At 41.2% G+C, this 12284-nt stretch overlaps 1 protein-coding gene across 1 annotated transcript; it reads right to left on the bottom strand.

Annotated features, from left to right (window-relative positions):
* Positions 1-9717: 9717 nt before the first annotated feature.
* On the bottom strand, positions 9718-12002 carry ARL11 (ARF like GTPase 11). Its single transcript, XM_090258271.1, is given in 3 exon segments — positions 9718-9962; positions 9965-10454; positions 11229-12002. Coding segments are annotated over 2 exon segments (561 nt in total). The 5' UTR covers positions 10437-10454; positions 11229-12002; the 3' UTR covers positions 9718-9873.
* Between the last annotated feature and the right edge of the window lie 282 nt (positions 12003-12284).

Below are 12284 nucleotides of genomic sequence, written 5' to 3'. Positions count from 1 at the left end.
GCCTCCGCGGTCGCCGGTGCCGTCGTTCCCGCCGTCCCGCTGCTGGTCCCGGCGCCTCTGACCGTCGCTGGAGCCGCTGCCGCCGGAGTCGGGGCCGGAGCCGGAACGCCGCCGTGTCTAAGTAGGCTCCGCTTTTCCTTGGGTTTTCTCTGCCTTTTCTCCCTTTTACTCAAAAGTAATCACCCCCGCTCCGCCTTTCGACCTTCGTCATTCTTCCCTCTCTCTCTCCTTCTCTTCCTTCGCGGGATCTGTATGGTACCATAATTGGGGGGAGTCTTTGAAAACTTCCAACGACATCGTGCCCTTAAGGGTCTTTGCTCCCCTCCCTGAGGAGAATTGGTTGTGTTACAAGTAAACGGGGGGGGGGGGGGTAAAAATGAAAGCCTGGTTTGATCCGTTCTTAACTTGAGAGAAACTCTGTTTAGGTTGGCATATTCGGATAGTCTGGGAATATGTTGGATAACCTGGGTAAACTTGGCGTCTATGTACTTGTTGAGGAGAGCTCCTTTAGTATTTTCTTTTCATAGAAACTGCTGCGGGCGCAGATTAATTTTATTTGTTTAGGAATTTGCCGAGCTTTAATAGGATTTGTTAAATTTAGAACTGAAATGTAAGTGTTAAGCTAAACTGTAAGTCATAGTGTTAAGTTTAGAACTTAGATGTAAGTGTTAAGCTAAGCTAAGGAATAGTGTTGAGTTTAGAACTTAGATGTAAGTGTTAAGCTAAGCTAAGGAATAGTGTTGAGTTTGGAACTTAGATGTAAGTCTTAAGCTAAGGAATAGTGTTAAGTTTAGAACTTAAATGTTAAGTGTTAAACTGGGCTAAGGAATAGTGTTTAGAACTTAAGTGCTAAATTTATACATAAATGCAAACTGATAAGCTAGGTAAGGTTTATTCTAAGATGTGAGATCTCAATGTGATTCCCTTTAGGAAAGATAACGTACAGATAATGACTTTTCAAGTAGTTGTTCCGTTCTGTTATATATCTACGATTGGCGTGAGGTTAAAAAAATTGTGAGCAATATAATAAGCAAACGAATAGTAAAAGTGACATGGTTTTCAGTAAACAACTAAGAAATTCCTGTCTTCAGATCCTGTGTTTTCAGTGAGAAAAGTGCTTTAAAAATTCTTTGTACCCCCCAAATGTTCTAAGATTAAAAGTTGTGCAGTTTGTTTAAAAATAAAAGCAGTTTAGAGATCCAAGATGGCGGAGGAGTAAGTGGAAGCTACACTAACCTCCTCCCAGGACCAGTCTGGATTTACAACTTAATTTTGGAGAAATCATCTGGAATAACCAACGGAACACTAGCTGGAAAGAAGTCTTATAACCACGGAGAGACAGAAAAGGCCGCTACATCACAACGTGACCGGTAGGGAGTGCGGAGACGCGGAAGGGCTGGCTGGGCTCACACGGGTGGCTGCTGAAGGGACTGAGAAACAGCTCAGCAGCTGGGGATTCCCCCTGAGAAGGGCAGGGTCTAAACCCCCAGCTGGGCTTCCCAGCCTACAGCGACAGAGTGGAAAGTAAAATAGTATCAGCTGTGAAAAGCGAAAAGCCACAGGCTTTCTTGCTAGCCGGAGAGAAACAGCAGGAGAAAAAGAGCTCTTAAGTGGATCACATACGAAAATATTTTGGCCACCACTTACCCTGGGCTCAAGCAGAGGGAAGGCAGAGAGGACTGGAGACACTTGGGGAGAATTTGGCACGGTGGCTTTGAGGGGAGAACTGGAGGAGCAGCTGACTGGGTCCCAGTGCTGACTCATCCCCAGTACTGCGGGTAGACCATTCCCCTCCAAGTGGCGTCACCCTGAGGGGAAGCAAAAGCCCTGCCTACAGGAATTAAGCTGCCACACCCACAGTCCTTAAGCCTGACAGCTAATCACAGATTGAATAGATTAACAATCAAAGAAGACAGACAACAGCAGTAGATCCCTGGAAGTCTCCAACAGGCTGCCTAGGGCCAGACTGGTACATGATCTGACGCCACCAGAGGCAGATCCAGGAAGTGCAGATCATTCCAAGAAGCACCAACAAACAATAGGAGTCAAAAAAATGGGGAGACAGAGAAACAACCTCCCATCAAAAGGAAAGGTAGAATCCCCAGAAAGAGTGCTAAATGAAATAGAGGGGAGCGAACTATCAGATATGGAATTCAAAACATGGATTATGGAGAAGCTGAATGAGCTCAGCGGAAACTTCAAAGAACTCCAGAAAAACTACAAGGAACTCACAGAAAATTACGTGAGCATGAAAAAGGACATAGAAGCTATCAATAAGAGCCAGGAGGAAATGAAAAATACGATCTCTGAATTGAAGAACACAGTAGAAGGAATTAAAAGCAGGCTAGAGGAAGCAGAAGATCGGATCAGCGAGCTGGAGGACAACCTACACAAAAACTCCCAGACAATGCAACAAAATGAAAAAAGACTGAACAAGACTGAAGAGGTTCTAAGACAGCTGCAGGACAACATGAAACGTAATAATATCCGTATCATAGGAATTCCAGAAGGAGAAGAAGAAGAGCAAGGGATAGAAAACCTCTTTGAAAAACTAATGACAGAAAACTTTCCTAACATGACGAGAGAAAGAGTCACGCAAGTCCAGGAAGCACAGAGGGTCCCAATGAAGATGAACCCCAACAGGCCCACCTCAAGACACATCATAATTAAAATGGCAACATTCAAAGACAAAGAGAGGATCCTAAAAGCAGCAAGAGAAAAACAACTAATAACATACAAGGGTACTCCAATAAGGCTATCATCAGATTTCTCAGCAGAAACACTACAAGCCAGAAGGGAATGGCAAAAAGTATTCCAAGCAATGAAAAACAAAGGCCTACAACCTAGAATACTATACCCAGCAAAGCTCTCATTCAAAATGGAGGGTGAAATAAGGAGCTTCCAAGACAAAAGAAGGCTAAAAGAATACATCTCCACCAAACCAGCAATGCAAGAGATGCTAAAAGGTCTGCTCTAAGAAGATAAAGAAACAGAGAGAGACAGAGAAGAACACGAGTACAAAGGGGAAAAATGACAGTGAATAAGTACTTATCGGTAATAACCTTAAATGTAAATGGATTAAACGCTCCAATTAAAAGACATAGGGTAGCTGAATGGATTAGAAAGAATGACCCACATATATGCTGTCTACAAGAGACCCACCTTAGAACAAAAGATCTACACAGACTGAAAGTAAAGGAATGGAAAAATGTATTCCAAGCAAATGGACATGAAAAAAAAGCTGGGGTAGCAATACTTATATCAGACAAAACAGATTTCACAGCAAAGTCCATAAAAAGAGACAAAGAAGGGCATTTCATAATACTTAAGGGAAAAATCCATCAAGAAGATATAACCCTTATAAATATATATGCACCAAACTTAGGAGCACCCAAATATGTAAGGAAACTTTTGAAAGACTCCAAGAAAGATATAGACAACAACACACTCATAGTAGGGGACTTTAACACCCCATTGTCAACAATGGACAGATCTTCGAAGCAAAGAAACACCAAAGATATGGAGGCACTGAACAACACTCTAGATCAAATGGACTTAGTCGATATATATAGAAGTTTACACCCCAAAGAAGCAAAATATACATACTTCTCAAGTGCACATGGAACATTTTCAAAGATAGACCACATGGTAGGACACAAAACAAGCCTTAACAAATTCAAGAAAATTGAAATTATATCAAGCATCTTCTCAGATCACAATGGCTTAAAATTGGAAATCAACCTCAAGGAAAAAACTCAAAAACATTCAAACTCATGGAGAATGAATAACATGCTATTAAATAATGAATGGGTTAACAATGACATCAAGGAAGAAATCAAAAAGTTTCTGGAAACTAATGATAATGAACACACAACAACCCAAAACCTATGGGATACAGCGAAAGCAGTCCTAAGAGGAAAGTTCATAGCAATACAGGCCTACCTAAAAAAGCTAGAGGAATATCTAATAAAAAATTTAACCCTACAGCTACAAGATCTAGAGGAAGAACAACAAGCAAAGCCCAGATCAAGTAGAAGGAAGGAAATCATCAAGATCAGAGCAGAATTAAATGACATAGAGTCTAAACTAACAATTCAAAAGATCAACAAAAGTAGGAGCTGGTTCTTTGAAAAAATAAACAAAATTGACAAGCCTTTAAGCAGGCTCATCAAGAAAAAAAGAGAGAGGACCCAAATAAATAAAATCAGAAATGAAAGAGGAGAAATCACAACTGATACCACAGAAATACAAAGGATTATAAGAAATTATTATGAACAACTGTATGGCAAGAAATTTGACAACCTAGAGGAAATGGACAGATTCCTGGAAACCTATAGTCTTCCCAAACTGAATCAAGAAGAAGCAGAAAGTCTGAATAGACCAATAACAGCTAGTGAAATTGAAGCAGTAATCAAAAAACTCCCAGCACACAAAAGCCCTGGACCGGATGGCTTCACAAGTGAATTCTACAAAACATTTAGGAAAGAACTAACTCCTATCCTTCTCAGACTATTCCAAAAGATACAAGAAGAGGGAAGACTGCCAAACTCATTCTATGAAGCCAGTATAACCCTAATTCCAAAACCAGGTCAAGACACAACAAAGAAAGAAAACTACAGGCCAATATCGCTGATGAACATAGATGCTAAAATCCTCAACAAAATATTGGCAAACCGGATCCAGCAACACATTAGAAAGATCATACACCACGATCAAGTAGGATTCATCCCAGGGATGCAAGGATGGTTTAACATTCGTAAATCAATAAACGTAATACACCACATAAACAAAATGAAAGACAAAAACCACATGATCATATCAATAGATGCAGAAAAAGCATTTGATAAAGTACAACACCCATTTATGATAAAAACTCTCAGCAAAATGGGAATAGAGGGAGCATACCTCAACATAATAAAGGCCATATATGAGAAACCTGAAGCCAACATTATACTCAATGGGCAAAAACTGAGAGCATTCCCCCTGAGATCAGGAACAAGACAAGGATGTCCGCTCTCCCCACTCCTATTCAACATAGTCTTGGAAGTTCTAGCCACCGCAATCAGACAAGAAAGAGAAATAAAAGGCATCCAAATTGGAAAAGAGGAAGTAAAACTGTCATTATTTGCAGATGACATGATAGTGTACATAGAAAACCCTATAGACTCCACAAAAAAACTACTCGACCTAATAAGTGAATTCGGCAAAATAGCAGGATACAAAGTCAATATTAAGAAATCAAAGGCATTTTTATACACCAACAATAAAAACTCAGAGATAGAAACTGAAAGAAAAATTCAATTTACCATAGCAACAAGAAAAATAAAATACCTAGGAATAAACTTAACCAAGGAGGTAAAAGACCTGTACTCAGAAAACTACATAACATTGAAGAAAGAAATTAAAGAAGATACAAATAAATGGAAGCATATACCATGCTCATGGATGGGAAGAATCAACATCATTAAAATGTCCATACTACCCAAAGCAATTTATAGATTCAATGCAATCCCTATTAAAATACCAGCAACATATTTCACAGACCTAGAACAAATACTTCAAAAATTTATATGGAACCAAAAAAGAGCCCGAATAGTCACAGCAATTTTGAGGAAGAAGAACACAGTAGGAGGAATCACAATACCTGATATCAAACTATACTACAAGGCCACGGTAATCAAAACAGTCTGGTACTGGCATAAAAACAGACATATAGATCAATGGAATAGAATAGAGAGCCCAGAAATAAACCCAGGTTCATATGGTCAACTAATATTTGACAAAGGGGGAAAGAACATCAAATGGAGTGAAAAGAGCCTCTTCAACAAATGGTGTTGGGAGAACTGGACAGGGACATGCAAAAAAATGAAACTAGACCACCAACTTACACCATACACCAGAATAAACTCAAAATGGATCAAAGACTTAAATGTAAGCCGTGATACCATAAAAGTCCTAGAGGAAAAAATAGGCAGGAAAATTTCAGATATCCCACGTAGCAACATTTTCACTGATATATCTCCTAAGGCAAGGGAAATAAAGGAAAGAATAAACAAATGGGACTACATCAAACTAAAAAGTTTCTGCTCAGCTAAAGAAAACATCAGCAAGATGAAAAGGAAACCAACCATATGGGAAAATATATTCGCCAATGACATCTCAGACAAGGGATTGATCTCCAAAATATATAAAGAACTCATACGACTCAACACCAAGAAGACAGACAACCCAATTAAAAAATGGGCAAAGGACCTGAACAAACACTTCTCCAAAGAAGACATACGGAGGGCCCATAGACATATGAAAATATGCTCAACATCACTAGCCATCAGAGAGATGCAAATAAAAACCACAATGAGATACCACCTCACACCAGTCAGAATGGCCATAATCAACAAATCAACAAACAACTTGTGCTGGAGAGGATGCGGAGAAACGGGAACCCTGGTGCATTGCTGGTGGGAATGCAGACTGGTGCAGCCACTATGGAAAACAGTTTGGAATTTCCTCAAAAAACTAAAAATGGAACTGCCTTTTGAACCAGCAATTCCATTACTGGGATTATATCCGAAAAATCCTGAAACACCAATTCAAAAGAACCTATGCACTCCAATGTTCATAGCAGCACTATTTACAATAGCCAAGTGCTGGAAACAACCTTAATGCCCATCTGTAGATGAGTGGATCAAAAAACTGTGGTACATTTACACAATGGAGTTCTATGTAGCAGAAAGAAAGAAGGAACTTCTACCATTTGCAACAACATGGATGGAACTAGAGAAAATTATGCTTAGCGAAATAAGCCAGGCAACGAAAGAAAAATACGTTATGCTGTCACCTATTACAGGAAACTAATGAACAACACAAACAAATGAGCAAAATTGAACCAGAGGTATGTAAACAAGGAGTAGACTAACAGTAACAAGGGGGGAGGGGGGAGGGAGAAAAGGGGGTAAGAAGGGGAAGTGTAAAATCAAAGAACATGTATAAATGACCCACAGACATGGGCAACTGAGTGGGGACTGAATGTGGGGGAAGGGAGGGGCAGGATACAGGGAAGCAAGAGGGGAAAAAAAAGAGAGACAACTGTAATGGAAAAACAAACAAAAAAATTTTTTTTAGTGGGGGAAAATGAAAATATGAAGAATGGAAATGCCAGTTCAGTGAATATTAGGACAAAGATTTTCCTTCACGTTGTATATTTTTCTCCCTATTTGATCTCTCCAGAGTTTGGCATTCTAAACAAGTAAGTAATGACTTAAGTTTCTTTGCATAGACCTAATAAGACCAGTTGTTAATAGAGGTTCCTTTTTCTGAACAAGCCTTTGACTGGAATGTCAAGCCTAAAGGAGACATGCTTGGGCTCATGTTGTTACCAAAAAGCCCTAAGGAACTGGGAATGACTTTCAAAGGTAATAAAAGCCCGCGAAATAAAAGGCCTGCTGCCATGGTTGGTTGTGCGGTCCACAGCAATCTCTCCAGGGAAGGAACGAAGGTTGTTTTCCTGAAAGATGGCTAGAAGGGACCTTAAGGCACAATGGAAAACCAGAAAGACTTGGAAAGGACAGGTGTGTACAGGCAAGGATGAATGCCAGGTATGTGGCCCAGCTTCTGTGCACTGAAGAGCAGACTGAGGGCCACCCTAAATGTTCCTTGGGTAAGTTCCAGCAAAACAGAACTAAAGATCATAAGTGATCATTTGCTGCTCTTGTTATGCTTATGCAAATGAACAGGATAAATTAAAAATGGACTTAATGTAGTCCCTTTAAAGACAAGGAGAGTAATCTTAGGGAGAAAAATCATTATTCAAGGAAAATCACAATGATCAGTGGCAGACTGTAAAGTAGGGCAGCTAACCGTCTTAAAAGTTTCTTCTCATTTAAAAAATGGTTTCACTTGAAAATTAAACCATATCTGTGATATCACCAAAGAGATTCAAGTTGCAGGCAAGTAGAATGTCAAGTGCCTTGCAACTGTATGTCTTCCCAATAAGACAGTCTTACAGATTTAGAGACTTTTTTGTTGGTTATGTTACATAAATTAACATGTGTTTTCTGTTTTCAAAGGGCATAAGCCTATGACCGCATTACCTGAGTGATTGTCTGTACGCATAAGCCTCACTTAATCCTCTCTGCAGCGCTGCCTCCGGAGACTCAACAGTTTGGCTGAACTAAATGGCTGAGTTGGTGAAGAATGGGGTGGTCTGTGGGCTTCACTTTAAAACTGAATTCTCTTTTCTATCCTAATGGCTTGGACAGAAAGGGCCCAGAGGTCTGAGAGGGGGGAAACATAAACTATTTCCCTCAGCCCAAACTAAATAAAATGGGCAAAAGGGTTTTGGACAGGAGAGATGTGCCTAGCACACCTTCCTCCAAAGAAGCCCTTTTTTTTTGTTTTTTGTTTTTTTTATCTCCTAATGTGGAACATTGAAAAATTAATCCCTGCCTTTTGCCACCTAGTAGTTATGGATTGAATGATGCTTTTTAACCCTTTTTGCCAAATCTGTTGCCCCCAGAACACAACAAGGATGCCAGCCTGCTAAACCAAGCACGCCGTTGTCCGGAGACAGCCAACTGACCTGGAGTCTGCACAATCCTTCCCCATGTGGGAAGGCCACCCTCCCCTCCACACCCCCACTGTTATTAGGGATTTCTGGACCCAAGGGTAGGTAGGACGACGACCATGTCCAGCTTGAAGCAGCTAGAGGAGCTTGAGACCTTCGCCCATTGTCCTTTACAAGATTACAAAGGGTCTTAATATCTGAGAGGGAGGGATAGTTATTTTTTACGAACCATGGGTATGGACTTGGGGGGGGATGGTGGGGGAGGGAGATACTGGGTGGAGGGGAGTAAAGGGGAAAAAATTGGAACTACTGTAACAACATAATCAATAAAATATACTTTAAAAAAAAAAAGAAAGAAAGTACTATTAAAAGAAAGAATTTTACCCATAAAAAAAAAAAAAATAAAAGCAGTTTAAAAAATAATAATAAAATGCTAAAGGTTAATGATAAAGAGAGGACCTTAAAAGCAGCAGGAAAAAAAAGAGAGTTATCTACCACGGAGTTCCTATAAGACTGTCAGCTAATTTCTTAAAAGAAACTTTGCAGGCAAGAAGTAATCAATGTGATGAAAAGCAAGGACCTACAACCAAGATTACTTTATCCAGCAAAGCTATCATTTAGAATGGAAGGGCAGATAAAGTGCTTCCCAGACAAGATAGTGCTAAAGGAGTTCATCACTAAGCCCTTATTATATGAAATGTCAAAGGGACACATTTAAGAAAAAGAAGATCAAAACTATGAACAGTGAAATGACAACAAACTCACAACTATCAACAAATGAATCTAAAAGCAAAAAACAAACTAAGCAAACAACTAGAACAGGAACAGAACCATAGATACAGGGATCATATGACAAGTTATAAGCAGTGTGGGGAAGGGGGATAATTGGAGGGAAGGTGTGGGATCAAGAAGCATAACTAGTAGGTACAAAATAGACATGGAGACATTAAGTAAATGGGGAAGCCAAAGAACTTATATGCATGACCCATGGATATGAACTAAGCTGAGGGGATGGAATTGCTGGAGGGAAGGGAGTTACTGGTTAAAGGGGAGCAAAGGGAGAAAAAATTGGGACAACTGTAATAGCATAATCAATAAAATATACTTAAAAAAAACAAACAAAGAACAGTTGATTTTCAACATAAATACCAGTGACAATAAGTCCTCAAAAAGAAAACATTCTGTCCAGGCATAGAAGGATTTCTTGTTTGATAAACAGCTTATAATTCTCAAAGATAAGCCAGTTATTCCAGTTTGTATAAGCAAAGGTAAGCTGCTTTGTCTGAAAAAAGATTTCTTGCTCTATGTGCTCACTGCCCCGCTGTGCTCAGCTGAAGACAGTGGCTGCAGGATTTCAGGAGCGCCCCCAGGCTTTGCAGGGCCTCAGGCAGCCCCGTACTGTGAGGGCACTGCAGGCGCGGAGCTCCCAGCAGTGGTCCTGGAATCTCTCCAGGCCCAGGTTGTCTCTGATCTCAACCAGTGACAGAGCATCAGGCATGTCCTGCTTATTGGCCAGCACCAAGAAAGGGACACTGGCCATGTTGTGGTTGTCCAAGACTTCTGTGAACTCAGCCACTTCCTCAGGCAAGTGGGCTTTGTCTGTGCTATCTAGCACATACACAATGACATCTGTGCCTTCCAGGTAGTCCTTCCCGCTGGCCCTGAGCTGGTTCTGCCCCCCAACATTCCAGAGAGTCAGAGACACATGCCCCAGGACTTCAAGAGGCTCCACATTGAAGCCAATAGTGGGTAGGGTCTCCACCAACTGGTATCCCTTCAGTTTGTTTAGGAGCATGGTCTTTTCTGGTGAGTCAAGTCCCATCATCACCACCTTGGCTTCTGCCTTGTGACCTTGGGAATTCACAGAACCCATGATGGCCACTGCTAAATCCTGGGGGAGAAAAGCCAGGTGCACACATCAGCCACTGTTTTCCAAAGGAGCACATAGATCTATGCAGGCACATGGAAGGAGAGCTTCTACCCTAAAAGTTAGAAAGTGTCTTTACAGGTTTCAAACAGGCTTGGGCTCTAAAAGGCCAGGAAATAAGGGTGTGTGAATCATCGTTGACTGACCTATGTCTGGGTAGCCTGCTTCAGAGGAGGTTACAGCCCCCTGAAATACAAGGAATGTGGGCTCACATCCCTTGGTAGTTAAAGCAAGGAGACAAAGTTATAGTTAGAGAAACCTAGTTCAGTAGAAATACTAAAAGATGTCTTCATTTCTTGCCGTCTGTGCTTCTAGCCTCTGTCTTCCTTCTTGTAAGCCTAAACGTCAAAATGGAAGCTGTGTTGGGCTCAGTGCATGGAATGAAGAGGACAGTCAGATTATGGGAACTTCTGCCTTTGGAACTCCCCATAGGACCAGCACTGTGTCCTGTAAACAGTGGCTATTTATAAATACTGTTGACTGGGGACAAATTTATCAGTCAGAGCAAAGTGTTTTCTTCGTTGTCTTACCAAGTAAATTACCTTTAGAACACAACTCCCGTTTTTCAAAACTCAAATGTTAAGACTAAGACTTGTTCCCAATTTAGCCAGAGGAAACCTTGGCTGGGGCAGGTGAAGGGATACCTCACCCCAGGAGTCTATTTCAGCTGTCCCTGGAGGAAATAAGACAGCCTCCTTCATTTTTCATGCCAGGGAGAAGAGGAAAAATTGCAGTTACCTCAGTGTTAGAAGGTGGTCAAAGCTCCTCTGCAGCAGTCTTCACCCATGCAGTTACTGATCAGTAATGTGCCAAGAGCGAGATGTGAAGGAAGTTGTCATTTCTCCTTTTTTCGCTTCCTTTTTTCCAGGTGGCTGAGGTGGTGGGGCAGGCTTCACAGTCCCTTCCTCAGCTCTGGGGCTTCCCAGCAGTCCTCCTACTGAGGATATGCCACAAAGATATCCCCAGCTCTTCAGCTCTTAATAGAGCGAGGTCCAGCACCAAATCAGTTTCCTAGCAGCTCCAAATCAATGCAGGAAGAAAGGTGCTAAGCTGTACCCAAGTTCAGCCCCTTTCTTTTGCTCTTTAATAATCCTTTGACCTCCTCAGTGGAGAAATCTGAGAATTGGACTTCTTCCTTCATCTCAGGCCTCATGGATTTTCTGGTTCCTGGAGATTCTTTTTTTTGCCTGAAATCATGCATGCTTTAAAAAAAAACAAAAAACTGCCTAAGTATGATTAAAACACTCTTAAAAAATAGAAATCTGACACACTCTCCCTCTGAAGAAGAGCCCTCACCATTCCCTTTTCCCTCTTTCCTCGACTTCTTTCCCCACAGGCACGAATCTCCTAAACTCTAAGGTAATAGGCTTTCCCAGGCTAATTTCATGAACCTGTCCCCAAAGACCTATTTTCTCTGACTTCCCAGTGAGCTAAAGCAACCCAGCCGAGGCTCTCCTGTTGCTTCTTCTATGCTAAGATGCTCCTTGTTTTACTGTCCCCAGTTTTAATAAATGTATCTTCATAGTCACCTAGACTAGTGTTGTGAAATCTCTCCTGTGCAAAGTCAAGAACCCACACACTGCCAGCTGGCCCTAGTCAGACCCATTAAAGGCCATGCCTCTGTCCAGTAACACTGTGACCTAGTGGCCAAAGTAGTATTAGGTAGCATGTATTTGTGGCCACCTTCCATCCTCATCGTTATTACACAAGAGAGTGATCAACTGATTAACAACTTCTGCTTTGAGACTCTGGGTCCAGTGTCCCCTGTCCAAATCTATTCAACAATTTCTTTGG

Source organism: Furipterus horrens, unplaced genomic scaffold (assembly GCF_987537825.1).
Source record: "Furipterus horrens unplaced genomic scaffold, mFurHor1.1.pri manual_scaffold_12, whole genome shotgun sequence".
Lineage (NCBI taxonomy): Eukaryota > Metazoa > Chordata > Mammalia > Chiroptera > Furipteridae > Furipterus > Furipterus horrens.
The sequence above is the reverse complement of the archived record's forward strand: the minus strand, read 5'-3'. Positions and strand labels throughout refer to the sequence as shown.